At 42.7% G+C, this 19,075-nt stretch overlaps 2 protein-coding genes across 4 annotated transcripts in view; one reads left to right on the top strand and one right to left on the bottom strand.

The window, feature by feature from the left end:
• Positions 1-36: 36 nt before the first annotated feature.
• LOC107379040 (gamma-aminobutyric acid type B receptor subunit 2) lies at positions 37-9,955 on the top strand. Of its 3 annotated transcripts, none has more exons than XM_054740802.2 (19): positions 37-2,302; positions 2,661-2,798; positions 2,880-3,050; positions 3,355-3,456; positions 3,539-3,604; positions 3,728-3,916; positions 4,031-4,273; positions 4,793-4,853; positions 5,007-5,087; positions 5,364-5,514; positions 5,588-5,720; positions 5,837-5,935; positions 6,053-6,169; positions 6,645-6,755; positions 8,288-8,515; positions 8,600-8,728; positions 8,806-8,878; positions 8,972-9,080; positions 9,553-9,955. In XM_054740802.2, exons 1-19 carry the CDS (start codon positions 2,051-2,053, stop codon positions 9,695-9,697), a joined length of 2,598 nt encoding a protein of 865 aa, XP_054596777.2. In that variant the 5' UTR covers positions 37-2,050; the 3' UTR covers positions 9,698-9,955. The 3 variants fall into 3 exon arrangements, with proteins under 3 accessions (XP_054596777.2, XP_054596776.2, XP_070407909.1); XM_054740801.2 differs by having other exon boundaries at positions 6,050-6,169; XM_070551808.1 differs by lacking the exon at positions 9,553-9,955 and having other exon boundaries at positions 6,050-6,169; positions 8,600-8,738.
• Positions 9,956-13,789: 3,834 nt separating this feature from the next.
• The window catches only part of tmem116 (transmembrane protein 116), a 13,486-nt gene continuing 8,200 nt past the window's right edge, over positions 13,790-19,075 (bottom strand). The window contains exons 8-11 of the mRNA XM_054740800.2: positions 15,950-16,082; positions 15,572-15,716; positions 15,354-15,433; positions 13,790-15,030 (exon numbers count right to left, since the gene is read on the bottom strand). Coding sequence (XP_054596775.1) covers positions 14,860-15,030; positions 15,354-15,433; positions 15,572-15,716; positions 15,950-16,082 — 529 coding nt within the window. The 3' untranslated portion in view covers positions 13,790-14,859. The remainder of the gene's footprint in view (positions 15,031-15,353; positions 15,434-15,571; positions 15,717-15,949; positions 16,083-19,075) is intronic.

Genomic DNA, 19,075 nt, shown 5'->3' with positions numbered 1-19,075 from the left:
ATGAATGAAATCTTTATTTCGAACATTATAATAAGAATAAAATAACTATTATAACAATAATAATAATAAAGTCATTGTAGACATTAAAATAAAATCACTGATAATCACACAAAAATTTAATTATCATATTCCTTTTGAAAAGGAGTAGGAGGAAGCTAGTGCTTTTTAAATCCTAACCCCCTTTTCCATTTGTTCAAGATCAAAAGGAACAATGTCGTTTTTCTAATTCATCATAAATTTTCTATATTCATCTATAGTCAAAGGGCCTATTTACACCATTACATACAAAATAGTTCCACATACCTTTTCCATTTATCCACCACACACAGCGATTAACATTCCCTACTACACACACTTACAACACACCCCATTTTCTTTTGTACACTTACACCCTCACACCACTCATTGGATCTTTTTGAGTCAAAATCCCTCTTCCTCCCTGTACCTCATGAAGACCATGTTTTTGTACCACTTTCTAAATTGGGTCATACTTGGACATTGCTTTAAATCACTATTTAATCCATTCCATAATTTTACCCCACAAACAGAGATGCACTGACTTTTTACTGTTGTTCGTGCGCACAGATGGGTATTTTAAATTCCATTCCTCTCTCAAATTATATTGTTTATATGAGAAATACTTTTGTGTAGGAGCTGTTGGTCTGCTAATTGCTAAAACACATTCATAAAATTCACATCGTTGCTGTGTTCTAAATGTTTTCATGAAAATGGAATGCCATGAACAACCTGTTTACCTGTTCCTGGATGTGCTATAGAGGGCGTGATTCATGGTTCCAAATTACTAAAATTGTCCAGGTCTTGAAGCTGCCCCATACCATCACACTGCCACCACCATGTCTGGCTGTAGTACTCCAGATGGAACTGGATGCACACCTTCCAGGTAGGCCTGCTTTTGTCTCTTCAGTCTACAGATTTATCCAGAGGTCTTTGGGATCATTGGGGTGTTTTTGGTGAGGCCAGCAGGGCTTTAGATGTTGTTCTGGATTTTCCTGTTCTTGAACATCTTTAGAAGAAGGCATGAAGGTTGCTTCTATCTTCTGACCTACTTTGTTTTGGCACACAGGTTCTTTTGGAATGGGTTTTAGTTCTCCAGGTCTGGTAGTGATCAGATTTCTCATTTCTAAAGCTTACTTATGCACAGAACGGTCTGGAAATCATATAAGCTCATTTTGGACATGGAAAATCTTGCAACACAGCTGGTTAAATGGTTGCATGACCACATTTTCACACCGTGACACACACACACACACACCTCAACTGTGAATAAAAATGCGAACCTGAACGAAAATACATTCATTGTACTTCACACACACACACACACACACACACACACACACACACACACACACACACACACACACACTCACACACACAAACACACATATATACACACACAGAGGGAGAGAGTGTATTGTGCAAAAGTTTTGGCAGGTCTGAAAAATGCTGCCAACAAAGAATGCTTTCAGAAATATAAATGATTGTCACTGAAAGAAAAGCCCGAGTCGAAATTGTCCAAATTGTTTTAATGAACCCCTGCTCTGTGTGTGGCTGGTGTGACTGAAGCAGATGGTGTATTTTTACTAGTTTAGTGCAATTTATCATATTTTTATTTTGAACTACAATCACAAATAAATTATTTAATCAACAAAACATACTTTGGTTACTTTCTACTCTGCTTGCATGCTTTATTATGGCCATGCCTCCTGAATTACAAGCAGTGTGGCAGCATGCAGCACATTTTCTACAAATGTTTTGTTAACACTGAAATTGCTGAAATTTATTTTAATTTTCAGTGACTTCCTGTTTGGATGACAAGGCTGTCACAGCGGCTCTTCTCTTCTTTTATAGCAGCACTGTCTATGAATGCTTTCTTGTTTTACTGTGTTTTTGGTGTTAATCTGTGGTTACTGGTGACATCTTGCGCTGCTGCTGATCCTTTTATCTCCTCAGAGGACTCGTCGCCTGTCAGCTGCTTACTGAGGATTACTCTTCCTGCAGGACGATCAGAAGTTTGCAATCGAAGCAGAGAATGGGTGGGTTTGGATGGGTTCAGGAAGGGCTGAAGCTACTGCTGGTCTGCTGGCTGGCAGGCGGATCAGTGCTGGCTCTGGTCCGGCACCCTGTGCCCGTGCTGTTGATGATGCCGGTCAGCCCTGGGCCAGGTCGAGAGAACCTGATGGCCAGACTGGTTCCAGCTGTCAGACTGGCTCTGCAGGACCTGGAGAAACAGCCACCACCACTGGGAAACTATGAGATCCAGTTCCAGCTGCTGGACTCACAGGTTGGTCTCCAGAACTAAAAGCCTCCTGATAAACTTTGGTCAGCTGTGTTCTAGATTTCACTCCAACAGATCTAAAACAAGTAGAATGTCTTTTTTTTGTAAAAATAAAAGGAACCAATAATTCTTCTAATTTCACATTTTGTTTAGTCAGCCTTGTTTTTAGTCAGCATTCATCTGTTCCAGCATTTCAGGCTGATGCACATTCCTGGTTCCAGTTTGGTTTTCCCTCTGATATTCTCGTTCCTTCTCCAACACGTAGACACATCCTAATGATACCAAGGGATGAAGAGTTCCAACTGTTATCTTGCTCAGTTCTCCCTACAAACACACATGATGGTGTTTTATTCATATTTTTCAGTGTGATCCTGCTAAAGCTCTAAAAGTCCTGTTTGACACCTTGTGGGCGGGGCCTAGGTACCTGTTACTGTTTGGGGGGATGTGTCCACCCGTAACGGCGCTCATCGCTCGTGCTCTGCCTGCTCTCAGCCTGGTTCAAGTGCAACATTTTTTATGTCATCACTCTGTGTGATCTGTTATCTGAGTTATCACCTCATTTTATTTTCCCATGGTTTCAAAGGTGTCCTTTGTGGCCCCGCCCCCCAGCCAATCCAACAAGAAGTGGTACAGGAACCTGTTCAGCACAGCTCCTTCAGTTCGAAATCTGAACCAGGCCGCAGTGAAGCTGCTGCAGCGATACAAGTGGAGGCGAATCGGGCTGGTTACAGAGGAAGAACCTGGGTTGACTGAGGTGATGGGAGATGGTGACCTACTGACCTACTGACAAATCTAAGATCAACACCAATTCCATCTATCATTTGAGCATTTATTAGAGATCTGTTTTAACAAAAAAACTACTTTGTGAAGTTTAATCAGTGAAACTTTTGTCTGAAACAACCCTTCAGAATACATTTCTCAGAATGTGACCTTTAACCTTTGTTCTGTGCAGATAACAGAATTGGAATTTGAACATACTCAGTTTGTTTAAAAATCACCTGGTCATTCACCTTTTCTCATCAGCAGTTCCTCTGGTACCTCGTCTGATTTCTCTGCAGATGAAGAAGGATCTGATCCGACAGCTGCTGAAGGCCGACGTTCAGCTCGTTGCTGCAGAAAACTTCTCTGACGATGCCTGCAGCAGCCTGAAGGAGCTGAAGGTAGCTGAGGGGCTAGCAGAGGTTCAGGATGCTTCATGTTCAGGTTTCAGTTCAGGGATCCATGTTTGTTCCGACTTTACAGAAACGAGATGTACGCATCATCATCGCCTTATTTGAGGATGGTTCTGTGTCTGAAGTGCTCTGCTGCGTGAGTGAGAGTTCAGACTTCCTGTTTCAGGATTTTACTGAGGCAGCAAAATTAGACACAAATAAATAATCCACATATTTAATCACAAGTCCAAAAAAACATGTTTCTGTGTGTGATGTTCAGGCCTACCGACTAAACCTGTTTGGACCTCGGTACCAGTGGATTTTTGCAGCTGGAGGAACAGCTGGATGGAGGCTGGGATGGCAGCCATCACATTGCTCTGCTCACAACCTGTTGATGGCGGCCGATGGATCCTTCAGGCTACAGGCCCGAGACTTCAGCACCAGAAACACACCAGGAGTCTCTGGACGGGTCAGAAATGTTCAACCTCTAATCCAGCAGCAAACTGTTCTGGATGTGAAGTTTATGTGACTCACATGGACACAAAAACAGGAAGTCTACCTTAAACAAAGATCTCGTTCACAGACTCCTCATGACTTCCAGGAGTCCTACCTCAAGCAGCTGATGCAGGAGGGGTCAGAGGGCAGCCCTCACCACACCTTTGCCTATGATGCAGTTTGGGTCGCTGCCAGGGCGCTAAGTCAGGTGATGGAAGCGGTGAAACTCCGAGAGAAATATGGAGCTCAGAGAAATGTGACGGTCAGTGAGGAAGAGGAGGTCAAGATGCTGATAGAGGCTGTGAAGAACACACAGTTCGAAGGAGTCACTGTGAGGAGATCCGAAACATGAAAATTACACCTGTAATACACCTGCACAGTTGTAATAAACCTGTGACACACCTATACACCTGTGATACACCTGTGATACTCACTCCTGGTATACACCTGTAATACTCCTGGTATACACTTTTGATACACCTGTAACAAACCTGTGATAGACCTATGATACATCTGGCATAAACCTGTGAGACACCTGTGGTGCACCTATGATACAGCTGTAGCACACTTGTGATACTCCTGGCATACACCTGTGATACACCTGTAACACACCTGTGATAGACCTATAACACACCTGTGATACGTCTGGTATACATCAGTAATACACCTGTAATACATCTGTGATACACCTGAGGTACATATATAGTACACCTGAAAAACACATATACACCTATAATACACCTATGATCGTCTGGTATACACCTATGATACGTCTGGTATACAAATGTAATACACCTGTAATACACCTGTAATAGACCTCAATGATGTTAAGCATTCTTTCCTTGTTAAGGGCTCAGTTTCGTTCCGTAATGGGGACAGAATGACGTCCATTGAGCTGATCCAGTTTCAGGGTAATGAAGACTCAGATCTGCCTGGTTTGCTTCCGTTTTGTGCAGCTATGTAGAAGTGTGTGTCTGTGTGTGTGTGTGTGTGTGTGTGTGTGTGTGTGTGTGTGTGTGTGTGTGTGTGTGTGTGTGTGTGTGTGTGTGTGTGTGTGTCCTCAGGTGACAGTGGTGTGCTGGTAGGAGAGTTTAACACAAGCAACCAGCAGCTCCGACTGATGAACCACCTGCTCAAGTTCAAAGGTCAAATGAAATCTCTTCACATAGAAGATTAATACTGAACTTTACAGCAGTCTGAAACACACACTCATTAGTCATCAATAAAGGGTTATTATTCGTTTTATTTGAATGTGTTTTTGTGCGTAGTTAATAGAACCGCTGATTTCTGAAGGTTATTTTAAACTACAGCTGATGTCTGAAACTGGTTTCAAGGAGAATTTTGATGAAATGTAAAAATAAAAAAATATAACAGTTTCCTGATAAAGTTACTAAAAGTGATCTAATGAATGACATCTGCAGGTCCAGGTCCAGCTAAAGACCAGACTCTGGTCCACCTGCACCACCACCACATCAGCCTCCTTCTTTACACCACGGTGTCATCAGCTGCTGCTGTAACCATCTTCATCACTCTGATCATCCTCTGCTTCATCATCATCAAACACAAACACTGGTGAGCTTTGCATGAATCCTCCTGACGGTGAAGTCTCAGCCTGTCTCTCATTCAGCTCTCCATCCACATCCAGGCTGCTGAGCTCCAACACCTCCTCCTGGGACAAGCTGCTCCTGGTGGGCCTCCTGCTGTCCTCCACCTCAGTCCTCCTCTCCGGACTGGATGGTGCCTCGCTCCCAGAAGAAGTCTTTAACATTCTCTGTTCTGTGAGTTCAACACTGATGTTTCTCCTGAGCAGGTTGTGACAAATGACAAACAGCTGAGTGATGATTAATCGTGTTACTGAGGAAGTTATCAGCTCACCTGGGTAGTTCTGATTCAGGCCCGTTTGTGGACTCTCTCTGTGGGGCACACGGTGGGCTTCTCGGTTCTGCTCGCCAAGACCTGGAGGGTCTACTTCTTCTGCAACATCAGGCAGAGGGTGAGTCTCAAATTATCTTTATTTTTCAACCTTCACAAATAAATAAATAAATAAACTATATAAAGTGATGAAGATTGAAATTTGAGGAAACTGATTTGTTTTTATTACAATCAGCAGAATCACATGCAGCCGGGGCTCCTTCTGCTCTGGATGTTCCTGCTGGATGTTCTTATTCTGACCTCCTGGCAAGTCATGGACCCCCTCAGATGGGTGGTGCTTCACCACAGCTCAGAGGTGAGGACAATCTGTGCTTTGATGGTCTTGATGGAATCGGATCAGGGTTCTGTGAAGGTGCAGGCTTTGATCAAGGTTCTGATTGCACAAGGGTCCATGAAATGTCTCACATCAACTTTTGCAGCCTTGAGGGACATTGATGGGACAGGTTATGGACCAGTCTGCAGCAGTCCTGACCGTCCACATTGAAGAAATGACCCAAAAGTCAAAGAGGCTGATTCGGTTCTGTTGGACTACTTTGAATGTGAACAATGAAACCAAGAGCTCTGTCATCAGAAGCCCTCTAGGTCGGAATGTCAGAACGCTTTCATTTTAAAACTTGTTGCAACCTGAAAACCAAAACGGACGTTTTAGACAAAAAAGTTGGTTTGTGCAATGAAGCAGCCTCAGAATGTTTGAACCAAACCAGCACAGAAATAAAGAAGGCGTGTGCAAAAGGACTGAAAATGTTAGGATCTGTCTGTTTGCGTTTCAGGAATACCTTGATGATCAGGACGTCATCATCCGCTCATATTCTAAACTCTGCAGCAGCACCAACATGGAGCAGTGGCTCACAGCTGTGTATGGATACAAAACACCTGTGATGGTCAGAACACACAAACATTTACAACATCCATGGGAGGAGGTTGGAAAAAAGAGGAAAAACTAGAATGAAAAGTAAACATGAGTAGTGGAGAAAAAGATGCTGGAAACAAACTGCTGAGATGACCCAGAAAATCTCCTTTACCACAAACTCCATCACCTCTAGCCAAAAAACCTCCGTGAGACCCTGCTCTGAACTACTGAGCACCAGAGTAACTCACTACCCTCCTGACTGGCTGACTAAAGTCAAGCTAATAGCATTGAACAGATGAATCTACTGAAATATGTCAGTTTTCTGATGAATAACACTGCTGATTTAGTCTCAAATGAACTCCACAGAGAAAATGATCCAAACCACAAAGCTAAAACCATAAAATATGAATGAATGAATGAATGAATGAATGAATGATCAATTTTATTCAGCCATCATCATCAAAAACAGTAATTCATGTAGACAGTAACATATCATACATATAAATCCATATATTCCCATACCTTCACAAATTTTGTATATACTTGAATCATATCTATTTTAGTATCTACACATTTCCCATACAATCTCATTAACTTTTGAACATTTCATGACTGAACAGGTTTAGGTAGAAGCAAAAGCCTATAAAATATCACCCTCATTGATATAATGTGTGTTTCAGAGATGGAAAATCTAAATTTAAAGTTTGTACATTAAAAGCATTCAGACAAATAACTACATTTACCAGTTTGTAGTTATTCTGACTGACAGCAGGGGGCGCTGTGCTCCACCTGCCTCTAATGACCAGACACCGCTGACTAGAATAAAAGGATTTTTTCTGAACACCGTGGATGTAAACACAATATAATCAAACATGAAGATTCAAACGGAATTTTGAAGCTGCTCTGGCGTCCCCATGAGGCTCTAGGGCTGTGCTGCAGAACTGCTGGAACAAACTTCCTGAACTTCCATTCAGTCATGGAATTACATGGGGAAGTTTTGATTTAAAGTATGAACACAAAAAAGCACATTAATAACAGCACCTTACTGTAAAATGATTAATGCTTCTGAGCAGTGTCTTTCGCAGAAACAACAGTGTGTTGATCTGACTGGTTACTGATTAAGCATCACACTCAGAGGAGGAGTTTCTCTGTTCAAACAGGGAAATGCAAAGTACCAAACATTTAGACTAGAGAGAGAAGTTTGTTGATGTGAGCTAGCTTCCTAATCAAACCTCCAGAGGCTCACATGGTCTTTGTTGTTGCTGTGAAAATGACCAGGGATCGGATTCAGAGATGAAACCTCAGATGGCATTCTGTCCTAAACGTGTGTCCGTCATGCGAAGGTGGACATTAGGGTTGGATCTTCTGGTTGTTTCCCTCATTAACACACAGAGGTTGATCACTTTAATGAAGCTCTGTCTAAACTTGAAAAGCTTGTTACTCTGATTAATTTCTTCAGACAACAAGTGGATTGTGTGATTTAACAGTTTTTCTTTCATTTTCATTGTTCAGAACATCAGTAGGATTTCAGAGGATCTTCTGGATTTTGTCTTTATTCTTCAGGGTTTTGGTTGTTTCCTGGCCTGGAGCATCAGGACAGCAGATCTGGGTCCTTCTGCCGCCAGCAGTAAGCTCCTCATCCTCAGCGTGTTTTCTGTGACGCTGTTCAGCATGTCGGGTGTGATGGGAGCTCTGCTGACATCCCATGATCCTCCTGTTCAGTTCTGTCTGAGCAGCATCCTCATCCTCAGCTGTAACCTCTTCATCCTGAGTGGTCTGTTCGGACCTCAGGTGAGTCTGCTGCCTTTGCAGTTGAGAAGCATCAAATGCAGCTTAATACTCAGATGTCTGAAGTTTCTTTTTCTTTCTTTTCAGATTTGTTTAGTTTTATCAAGCAGCAGGAAGCTGCAGCAATCAGCTGAGCTGCAGGATGAAGCAGCAGATGAGGAAGATGAGGACCGGCTGAGAAGGATGAATGAGGAGCTGAAGAGTCAAAGCGCTCAGGTGGAGTCGGGTCAGGTTCTGGAGCAGTGAAACCACAGACGATTGTGTGAGCAGGTATTTATTCTGTTCTGTTCCAGCTGGATGTCCAGGTAGAAACCATCAACTTGCAGCTCTCTGAGATGATTCAGGATGAAGCAGGAGGAAAACTTGGTAACATCAGAAATCCCCCGATAGCTCACAGGAGTTAAAGCTTTTCACTTTCCTAACAAGTGTATCTTTTCTTTTTAATTCTGCTTTTGTCAGGACCTGAACTCAGTTCTCGGATGTCAGCTCATGAAGTTCAGGTCTGTTCTTACAGCAAACACCTGCAGGAAAAAGCGTCAAGTCCAGTCGACATCAACTCTCCTGAACAGTGAGTTAAAATAACAACAACCAATCAGACAGGAAGTTCACCAGAGGGACCTCCTGCCACCTGATTTTATAGTTACATTCACACAACCGTTTTAATGCATCAAGCTCAGGTGGAGGCTTTAGCTCCGCCCTTTTTGTTGAAGAGAAATATAACAAGGTTTGATCTAAAATTTGGTCAATCTGGTCCCAGACCTGATCATGCAGAAGCAGGGTTTGACATTGATACGGTGGACATTAGAACTGGTCTTCGTCTCAGTAGGCTGGGATTTTGTGTTCCTCAGGGATGGTTGCTCGGTCCCCATTTCTTTCTGAGACTCCCTAATCTAAACTAAAGGAATTGCAGTAATATTCATCAAAATGATCATAAAAAGTAATTTAATTCCATACTCTGTAGTGAGTAGTGATAAATTCACCATCAGTTTGCTCCAGAGCCATGAACTTGATGATGAAGATCTTTGTGTGGTTTCTCTCAGCGTCCAACGCCGTCTGTCCGTCCAGCTTCCTATCTTGCATCATTCCTACCTCGCCATGATTGGCGGCGTCAGCTCCAGCAGCTCTAGTCTGTTTAGCAGCCGAGATGTTTTTATGCACCACCATGAAGACTTCCTGTACGGCTGAAGGCGTGAAGCCAGGAATCCAGTCGGAGCAACGCTGAGGTCACCATCGGTCAGAGAAATGTTTCTCAAAGATTCTACAGAAAAACTGTTCCTTTGCTGTTTTCTCCTCATCAACAAAGCATGAAAATAATAACTGATTTTTATACAAACACTGTTTATTGATTTATTTTATTTACTTATTTATTTATGAAAGCTTCTGGAGTTTTATTTCAATAAGAATAAAATTGAAATATCTGAAATAAGTTATGTTTTCTGTCATTTTTACAGGATAGTTTTGGCAACTAAAGGTTTTTATTGACCCCAAAGAACAAAAATACACAGACAGGAAGACCAGAAGACATCAGCCAATCAAAATAAAGAGAAGCTGCTTCATGTCTCTCTTTGGCAGCATTTAGAAGTTGGGGGAGCGCGGGACATTTCTGAAGTTTCATCACTTAAACACACCATCTTTGAGCTGCTGCTCACTGGTTTTATACACTGATCAAACAATTAAAGTACCACATTTCACAACCACAGAACAGTGCTGTTGTCTAGCTGCAGACCTGTTCATTCTGTCAGGGGAAAAAAGAGGATTCATGAAGGATTCAGAGGAAGTTGTACCCTCCAACAACCACCAACAGACGAGGAGGACAAGTGTCATCCCCAAGAACACAATGGCTGACACAGACAGTCCGGGTTTGAACCATGATAATACATCAAACTCATATAGCGCTTGTTTAGGACACTCAAAGACGCTTTCATGCATTCTCCCATTCACACACTGCTAGTGATGGTAAGCTCATTTGTAGCCACAGCCGCCCTGGTGCGATCTGACAAAGGCGAGGCTGCCATTTGGCACCGTCGACCCCTCTGATCATGCACCACCAACACAGGCAAGTTGGGTGAAGTGTCTTGCCCAAGGACACAACAGCAGAATACCCCTGGCGGGAGCTGGAATCAAACCCATGACCCTTCAATCATGAGGCAACCCGCTCTACCTCCTGAGCTACTGCTGCCCCATAAACCATAAAACCAGTGAAGTACATATTTTTCCTGGAAAAGTTCTTCATGCTTTTGGTTCGTGTTCTGATTCTGATCCAGCCATCTGATCGATCAGCTGAGTGGAAAACAACTAGCAGCCTGTTTGGACAGAACCGTGTGGGGGGAGTTTTCTAGACTCTATAAGCTGGCCTCTCTCTGATCTGACCCTAAAAGAGAACCATGACTGGACTGAAGATCCTCCTCTGGGCAGCAGCTCTGGCCCTGTTGGTCGCTTCTGTGGAGTCCTCATCAGGAGGAAAGGTCTGAGCCAGGTGTCCTGAGGTGTCAAGACCCAACACCCAGCTGTGTTTGTGAATTTTACTTTCTGACAGGAAGTTACAGCAACTACAACTACGACCTCTCTGGCCCGGAGCTGACGGATCTCTACAACCAGCGAGTTTACCAAGCTGAGCAAGTACTAATGCCGTTAAAAGGATATCCTATTGCTTTCGGAGTTAGCCACACTGGAGTTCGGTCAGTAAAACTACAAGGAAGACCACCTATGGTTAAAGACTCTCATAATAAAATTAAATGTTTTTTCCCCCTTTTCCTCTGAAAGTAAGCCAATAATTGTTCTTGTGAGCTCTTTAAAGTTCTTCCTGGTAATGATTTCAGGATGAATGTATGTTTCATAGCATTTTAAAAGTGTGAGGCGAGTAAATATGGCCTTAGGAAATGTGTGAGGTCCAAACTTCTGTGTTCCTGTATGCTCAAACATGCTGAGATGATTGTTGGTTTTGCAGAGTGATGCTGGAAAACGGCGATCAGTGGCTCATCCATAAAGGAAACGGACGTGGACTCCTCTCAGACGGTGGTGACTGATGCTCGACACATGAGCTCAGCTTGGGAGGCGAGCTGACATCCATTTGATGTCTTCTCTCCGTGTGTCAACACACACCTGCTCTGGAGCAGCTAGCTACCTAACCTCTTGTTGAAGGTGTTGAGGAAAGGTTCAGCCTCAGATCGGTGGGTCTGATTGGATCAGCTGATTTTGTTTTTGAGTTAAGTGTCAGTGAGGTGAGTGGATCCTTGCGATTCCAGACAGAACCATCATGTTTAGGTCCAATACCAGATTTATTGAACGTGAGTTTGGATCTTTTTTTGTTTGTTTGTTTGTTTTTAATTGGTCTCAGTGTGTTATTAGTCTGGCTGTTTTATATTTGTTTTTATCTTTTCATGTATTTTATGTCTTTAAGTGTCCAGCACTTTGGCCCAATTTGACTGGTGGTATTAAGGTTCTTTATATTAAAAAAATACACAAATAAATTTATTGTTGTTTAGGGGCGACGGTGGCTCAGGAGTTAAGTGCTCGCCCCGTAATCGGAAGGTTGCATGTTCTAGTCTGTTGTTGTGTCCTTGGGCAAGACACTTAACCCAACTTGCCTGCTGGTGGTGGTCGGAGGGACCAGTGGCGCCAGTGCTCGGCAGTCTCGCCTCTGTCAGTGCGTCCCAGGGCAGCTGTGGCTACATCGTACCAGTGTGTGAATGTGTGTGTGAATGGGTGAATGACTGATTGTGCCTTGGGGGGTTCCAGGACTCTAGAAGGCGCTATATCAAATACAGGCCATTTACCCTTTACCAAGGAAACATATGAAAGACTCGTTTTTTTTTTTAAATATTTTTTGTATTATTTTGCACTGCCTCTAGAAATACTACAAACGTTGAAAACATATCCATCCATCCGTTTTCTGTCAGTGTTTGGTTTCAAGAGAGCTCAAATGAGCTGTTTCAAAAAGTCCCTGTTTGTGATGTCACAATGAGGAAAATTAACATAGAAGCAGCCCCCCCCCCCACACACACACACACACTTGAGAGGGATTTTATGCACAGAACTTAAAAACATAAAAATAACACGGATCTATTAAAACTTTTTTTAAAAAGATCTTTTAAAAACCCAAACTAGAAAACACTTTGAGATCTCAGATAAAGTCAGGCTGAAATGTTTCTTCTAAACTAAAGATCTCTAAAATCTGTTTTTTGTCAGCTGATCCGCAACAGAAACTTTAAGGGAACCAAGACGGTTTCAGACTTTGTGAGCACTGGGGGACCCAACTATGGCCTAATCAAAGATAACCGCTATGATGGGTCTTGTCGGATAATGGATCAGTGAAACGCAGCTGTTCTGTCCTCTTTATTAATGTTTGTTCCTGATAATGAAAATAAACATTTTTCACCCTAAACTTTCCTCTCCGCTGTTGCTACATTCACACAAAGTAAATGCTGCAAGTCCGTGCAGTCTGCTGGGTTTTATTAAAAAATGAACTAATTACAACATGTAGTGCTCTGTAGGTTCAATGAAAATGTCTATAGTGCCTTGTGATGACTTGTGTTGTGCCATCAGGTGAACTTCTCGATGGCTGAGCTTCATCCTGCACCTCCTCTCTCTCACAAACAGCTGATGTTTCATTTCAGATTTTAGTCTTGATTTGTCTGCATTGACAACATGAACATCAGTTTTCAGAAAGTTTCGGGGCTGATTAAAGAGGAATTTAATTGTTCTGCTGGTTCTTGCTGAACGCCCACAGCAGGATGGAGGGGGAGAGAGAGAGAGAGAGAGAGTGTGTTTGTGTGTGTGTGTGTGTGTGTGACATCAGTGTCCTGCATCACGTGGCGTCTCTCTGAATGGATGCTGCAGCTTTCTGCTCTGTTGGTCAGCAGAAGAACATCTAGAGTTACATCATTTATGACGTCATGTGTGGAATCTTAACATCTTCAGCAGAACAAACACAAAAGGTTTTAATTATGTTTTAATTGCATAACGGTGATTAAAAACATCCAATCATCTGAAAAGCATCTCGGCCCACAGCTTCCTCATTTATGATTTATGATCCAGAACTTCCCACAGGGAAAACAATAAATAAGACGTTTTGTGTCTGTAGCAATAAAATTAAGCAACATCACACAAGAGGTCGTGCGTTGTTGCTGAATATCAGCACTGGTGTGATTCGATCGTAGACAATTACACCAGTGCTGATGTTCTGCAACAACCCACGACCTCCAGTGTGATATTGCTTTAATACAACAGTTCTAGCTGATCATTTTATTTTTTATAACAACAATAAGCAACAACAGATTATGATTTGTTCATTTATTTAATCATTTATCAGGCTCCGCCAACACATATAGTCCCAACACAAAACGGAGACTCAGACAAGGCTGTTGCTAGGCAACACAAACATTTTCTACAATAGCGGTTAGCGCCTGTGCACAGCGGAGTGATCATGTTTGTAAACAGTCCCAGTGCTGTTATAGTCCAATATCAGCACGCTTGGAAAGTCTCTTGACCAATCAAATCACTCGGTCAGAACTAACTGTCGTATAATAAAGTTTTTATGACACGTTTAAACTTCATTTGGGATTTATTATAATAAATCAGCTCTTTTCTTCCTTTTTTTATAATAAATTAGATTTAGATTAGAAGTTTGTCTCATCTGGTTTTATTCCTCATGTTTCATGACTAAATGAAAGTTTTTGTCTGTGAGTCTGAAGCTGCTGCAGATGGTCGGTACTAGAACCAGAACCAGAACCAGCTTTTCTCCATTAGAACCACCCGGTCTTGGTCTGCAGGGATAAAATGCTTTTGCATGAGAAGAAATGAGGCCCTGACAGAACTGACTGAGGTTTTTATCTGACCCTGAACGCAGCATCAGCTGTGAACGGAAACCTGACAAACTGAGAATCAGCTCATGAAAGCATCTGTTTCCAAATGTTTGCTTTGTTTTCCCTCATCTGGTCCAACCTGAGGGGAGAAACTCTTTATTCTTCTCTCGGGTTCCTTCAGAACGAGTTGAATAAAGAGAAGTTTGTGTTTTTAACATGTGAAATAAAGTTTGACCAGACTACTTTTTGTCTGACGTGAACTGAAACTCGTAATCATTAGAATCAGTTCTTTAGAACCTTTCTTAATCCTCAAAGCTCATGTGACCTAATTCAGAAACGAAAGCACCTGCGAGGTTTGGAAGTTCTGACAGAATAAAACGTTTTTTCAAATCCTGTTTTCTTCGTTGCTCTTCCTCTTTGCGATAACTCCCCCTCGTCTTCCTCTTCCCCTTTTCTCGCCTCAGTGGTTCTGGATCAGAGCTGGACACAGTCATGGTGGTTTTCTTTCCACCCAAAGGGACAGCTGATGCCTTTCTCCAGAGTTCAGGCCACAGACCTCAAGCTCTGGTAACCTTTGCTCCGCTGGGACCGCAGCAGAGGTGTTTGGGTGTCCACGTCTCGTAAAAAAAACTTGAGACTGGCTCGACGCAGGTGAGCACAGGTCCATCCGTAGACCAGACAGTTGAGGAAGCCCTGAGAGGCAGCGGTGAGAGCCTGAGGACAGAAAACAGTCCGTTAGAGGAGAGTCGGTGGAATAATAAATTGTATAATTTATGTTTTAGATCATAGAAACACTTTCTGCTGTCCCAGATGATTAAAAATCTGTAGAGGAGACAAATTAAACTATATCATCATCACCATCATGATCTAAAACTACAGCAGACTTCAGTGGCAGACCAAAGCAGCTCTGAGTTTTCAGTTTTGTTTAAAAGGTTAAAAACACACAAAACCACCTAAATGTTTAGAATGATCAAAACATGAGTCTCAATGGTGGCGATAATCTCCGAGCTGAAAACAAACTGATCGTTCAGACTGACCTGAAGTATGTAAAGGACGACTATCACCAGACCGTGATGCGTCAAGGGTCGGAACACTCGCAGCAGAGCCAGAGTCACGGCTAACCAGGGAACACACACACACACACACACACACACACACACACACACACACACACACACACACACACACAGAGGCCATCAGGATGACCAACATCAGGTGTGTGCAACAACAACAGCATCTGTACAGAAACCCTAACCTGGACCCCAGCAGAGGACAAACACCAGCGGGTACAGGATCATCCGTCGGTCCATCACTTGGAACAAAGTCCGCTGCTCGTTGCCAAGGTAACCATGTGCTGACACAACCCGCCTGTAGATACGACGAGCTCTTACCACCATCACCTGAAGCAGGTTGAGCAAATATAACAGAATTTACCAGAACATTCTGCTTCTGTCATAAAACTAAACATAGCTGTTTCTGTGAGCAAAGATCTAGTTTGTCTCCTTAAGTTTAACATTGTTTTCTCTGCTCTCATCATTAATGTTTGATGCTCATAAACCTTTAAATGCTGACATGTTTGATCTGGTCAGGCTCAGTTTTAAAGTCCCATCTGGTTTCTGCCTGTGATACTCACACTGGTGCTGAGGAGAGTCAGGAGGAAGGTGCTGAGGAAGACTATGATCTGGTAGGTGTGCCACAGACTGCAGGATGAGCTGATCAGCTGATCTGAGGTCAGGTACAGCGCTCCAGTGTGCATCAGCAGACACCTGGGTTCAGTAGAGACATCATGAGGGTCAAAACCAAACACTTCTGTTGTTTTCTCTACAGAATCTGAATAGCTGCTTTCTTTTCAGTAACACTTTACAACCAGGGTCTCCTTATTAACATTAGTGCATCATTAAGCATTAAAATGCTATTAAATAAAGTGTTAAAGGATTTTATGCATTACATAGTGTTACTAACCATATTATCTGATGCATTAGTAAGCAGTTAACTAATGGTTATTTCTAAACCTCACTAATACAGTAATAAGCATTAAATATTGGTTGCAGTATGTAATTCCTTAGCATTATACATGTAAGTTCGAAACTCGGCTCGGCTGTGGCCTTTCTGCGTGGAGTTGCGTGTTCTCCCCATGCATGCGTGGGTTTCCACCGGGTACTCCGGTTTCCCCCATAGATCACAACATGCCCTATAGCTTATAAATTGTAAGTCGCTTTGGATAAAGCGTCTCCTAAATCAGCCTTTCTCAAATCGGGGTACGCGTACCCCTGGGGGTACGTAAAGAAACTCCAGGGGGTACGTGAGAAAATGCACATTCATTTAAAAAAATAGTATCCATGGAAAATCTTTAAAAAATAATTATTTAACAAATACTTTCCTAAAATGTTTATTAATTGAGTAAAAGTTCATAAAACGTGTTTTATATTCAGTAGAAATAGGCTAAATTCATTACCCAAAATCCCAGAGTCCGTCCGTCCCCCCCCCCCCCCCCCCCCCCCCCCATTTTAAGATGGTTTACTCCAACCTGTCATATAATGCCTGGCATCATCAGTCACTCACTTGGATCAGCGATGGACGCGTGGCTGAAGCGCAGCAGCAATTCTTTGGAAAACATGGAGGGACAAGTGGCCAAGAAGGCCAAACCAGAGCCGGCAAAATTCCGGCTGTATCTTGAAGATTATGTTTTACTTGGATTTACTTCCACGAGTTGCAACCCACCCAAGGCACTGTGTTTTTTCTGTGGGGAGAAATTAGCTAACAGTAGCATGAAGCCAGCACATCTGCAGCGCCATCTTACGACAAAACATGGATGTCATGTTGGTAAGCCACCGGATTTTTTTAAGAGGAAACTGTCTGAATTCAGATCATCTCAAGACACGATGCGGAAGGCCTCCACAACATCAGCCAAAGCCCTGGAGGCGTCTTATGCAGTGGCTTTGCTCGTAGCTAAAGCCAAGAAGCCATTCACCATCGCTGAAGACCTCCTCCTTCCCGCGGCTGTAGTGCTGGCTGAGACGATGCTGGACAAACGCGCAGCAGAGACATTAAAGACCGTGCCTTTGTCAAACGACACTATTTGCCGCAGAATCGAGAAAATGGGGACAGACATTGTCGAGCAAGTTGTGGGAAAACTTAGCGACTCCTTTTCACTCCAGCTGGATGAGTCCACAGATGTCAGTGGAAATGCACAACTTGTTGCTTTTGTGAGGTACGTTGATACTGATGACATTTATGAGCACATACTATTCTGCAAAAGCTTGGAAGGGAAAACAACAGGAGAGGACATATTTAATGTTGTCAATGGCGCTTTCTGTGAATATGGTTTGAGCTGGAAGTCCTGCAGCAGCATCTGTACAGACGCGGCAGCATCAATGACGGGCCGCGCGAAAGGGCTGATAGCGCGCATTAAAAAAGAAAACCCCGACGTGATGTGGACTCACTGTGTCATACACAGGGAAGCATTGGCATCCAAGAAAATGAGCCCTGTGTTACATGACGTTTTGAACAGCAGCATCAAAGTGATCAACTTCATTAAGTCAAGGCCACTTAATGCGCGCCTGTTTTCCCGCCTCTGTGAAAATATGGGAGCTGAACACACACAACTGCTGCTGCACACAGAAGTGCGCTGGCTCTCTCGAGGGAAAATACTCAACCGGCTGTTGGAATTAAGATCCGAAGTGCACGCCTTTCTGACTGAGCACAGATCTCCCCATGCCACCTTGTTCCAGGACACAGATTGGCTTGCAAAGCTGTGTTATCTGGCAGATATATTCAGCAAACTGAACGAACTGAATACATCTCTGCAGGGCAAGAACTCCAGCATTTTAAACCTGTATGACAAGGTGGGTGGCTTCCTGAAGAAAGCAGAACTGTGGAGGAGGGCCTGTGCACAGGAGGATTTCACCTGCTTTCCTCAGCTGGATGATTTTCTCTCTAGTGAGGATGTGGACAGAGCACAGGTCAAGTTGATCATCGTGGAACATTTGACCAAGTTGATTCAGGATTTTCATTCCTATTTTCCTGACATGGAGGAGAAATCTGCACAGCTGGATTGGGTGAGAAACCCATTTCTCTTGTCTGAAGCGAACCGAAGAAAGCTCCCTGTCACCTATCAGGAAAAACTCTTGGAAGTGTCATCTGACCGTGGCCTCCAGATGAAATTTTCCATGTGCACTCTTTCACAGTTTTGGGTGTATGTGAAGCAGGAGCACCATGACATGGGACAGAAAGCTTTGGAGCAGCTACTACCCTTTGCCTCCACATATTTATGTGAGGCCTCCTTCTCTGCAATGACACTGATCAAGACAAAGCAGAGAAGCAGACTGTGTCTAGAAAAGTGCTTGATCACAGCAGTTGCCTCCCTGCCACCAAGGATGAAAAAGATCATCAGTGAAGCACAAGCCCAAGTGTCTCACTAAAAGGTCTGTAATAACACTCCGTTCAGTGCAGTAATGTTAAGATTTCAGTATTATTTTGATTTTAAAAAATATATTTTGAGATTTAAATGTGTTTTTAGCAATTATTGTTTTTATTTAAAATTAAGTTAATGATTTTTTTAGAGAACAGATATACTATGATCCCAAAAGAGGACACTTTATGTTGATATGTTTTTTTATGTGCACAAATCTTTAATTATAATTAGCTTAATCATTTCTTTGGCCTGTATTTGATTTTTTTTTTAAATATTTCTAGTTATATATATATATATATATATATATATATATATATATATATTTTTTTTTTCAAATAGTTCAAG

Source organism: Nothobranchius furzeri, chromosome 5, assembly GCF_043380555.1.
Source record: "Nothobranchius furzeri strain GRZ-AD chromosome 5, NfurGRZ-RIMD1, whole genome shotgun sequence".
Lineage (NCBI taxonomy): Eukaryota > Metazoa > Chordata > Actinopteri > Cyprinodontiformes > Nothobranchiidae > Nothobranchius > Nothobranchius furzeri.
Note: the sequence above shows the minus strand (reverse complement) of the source record. Positions and strands in the feature narration are given on the sequence as shown.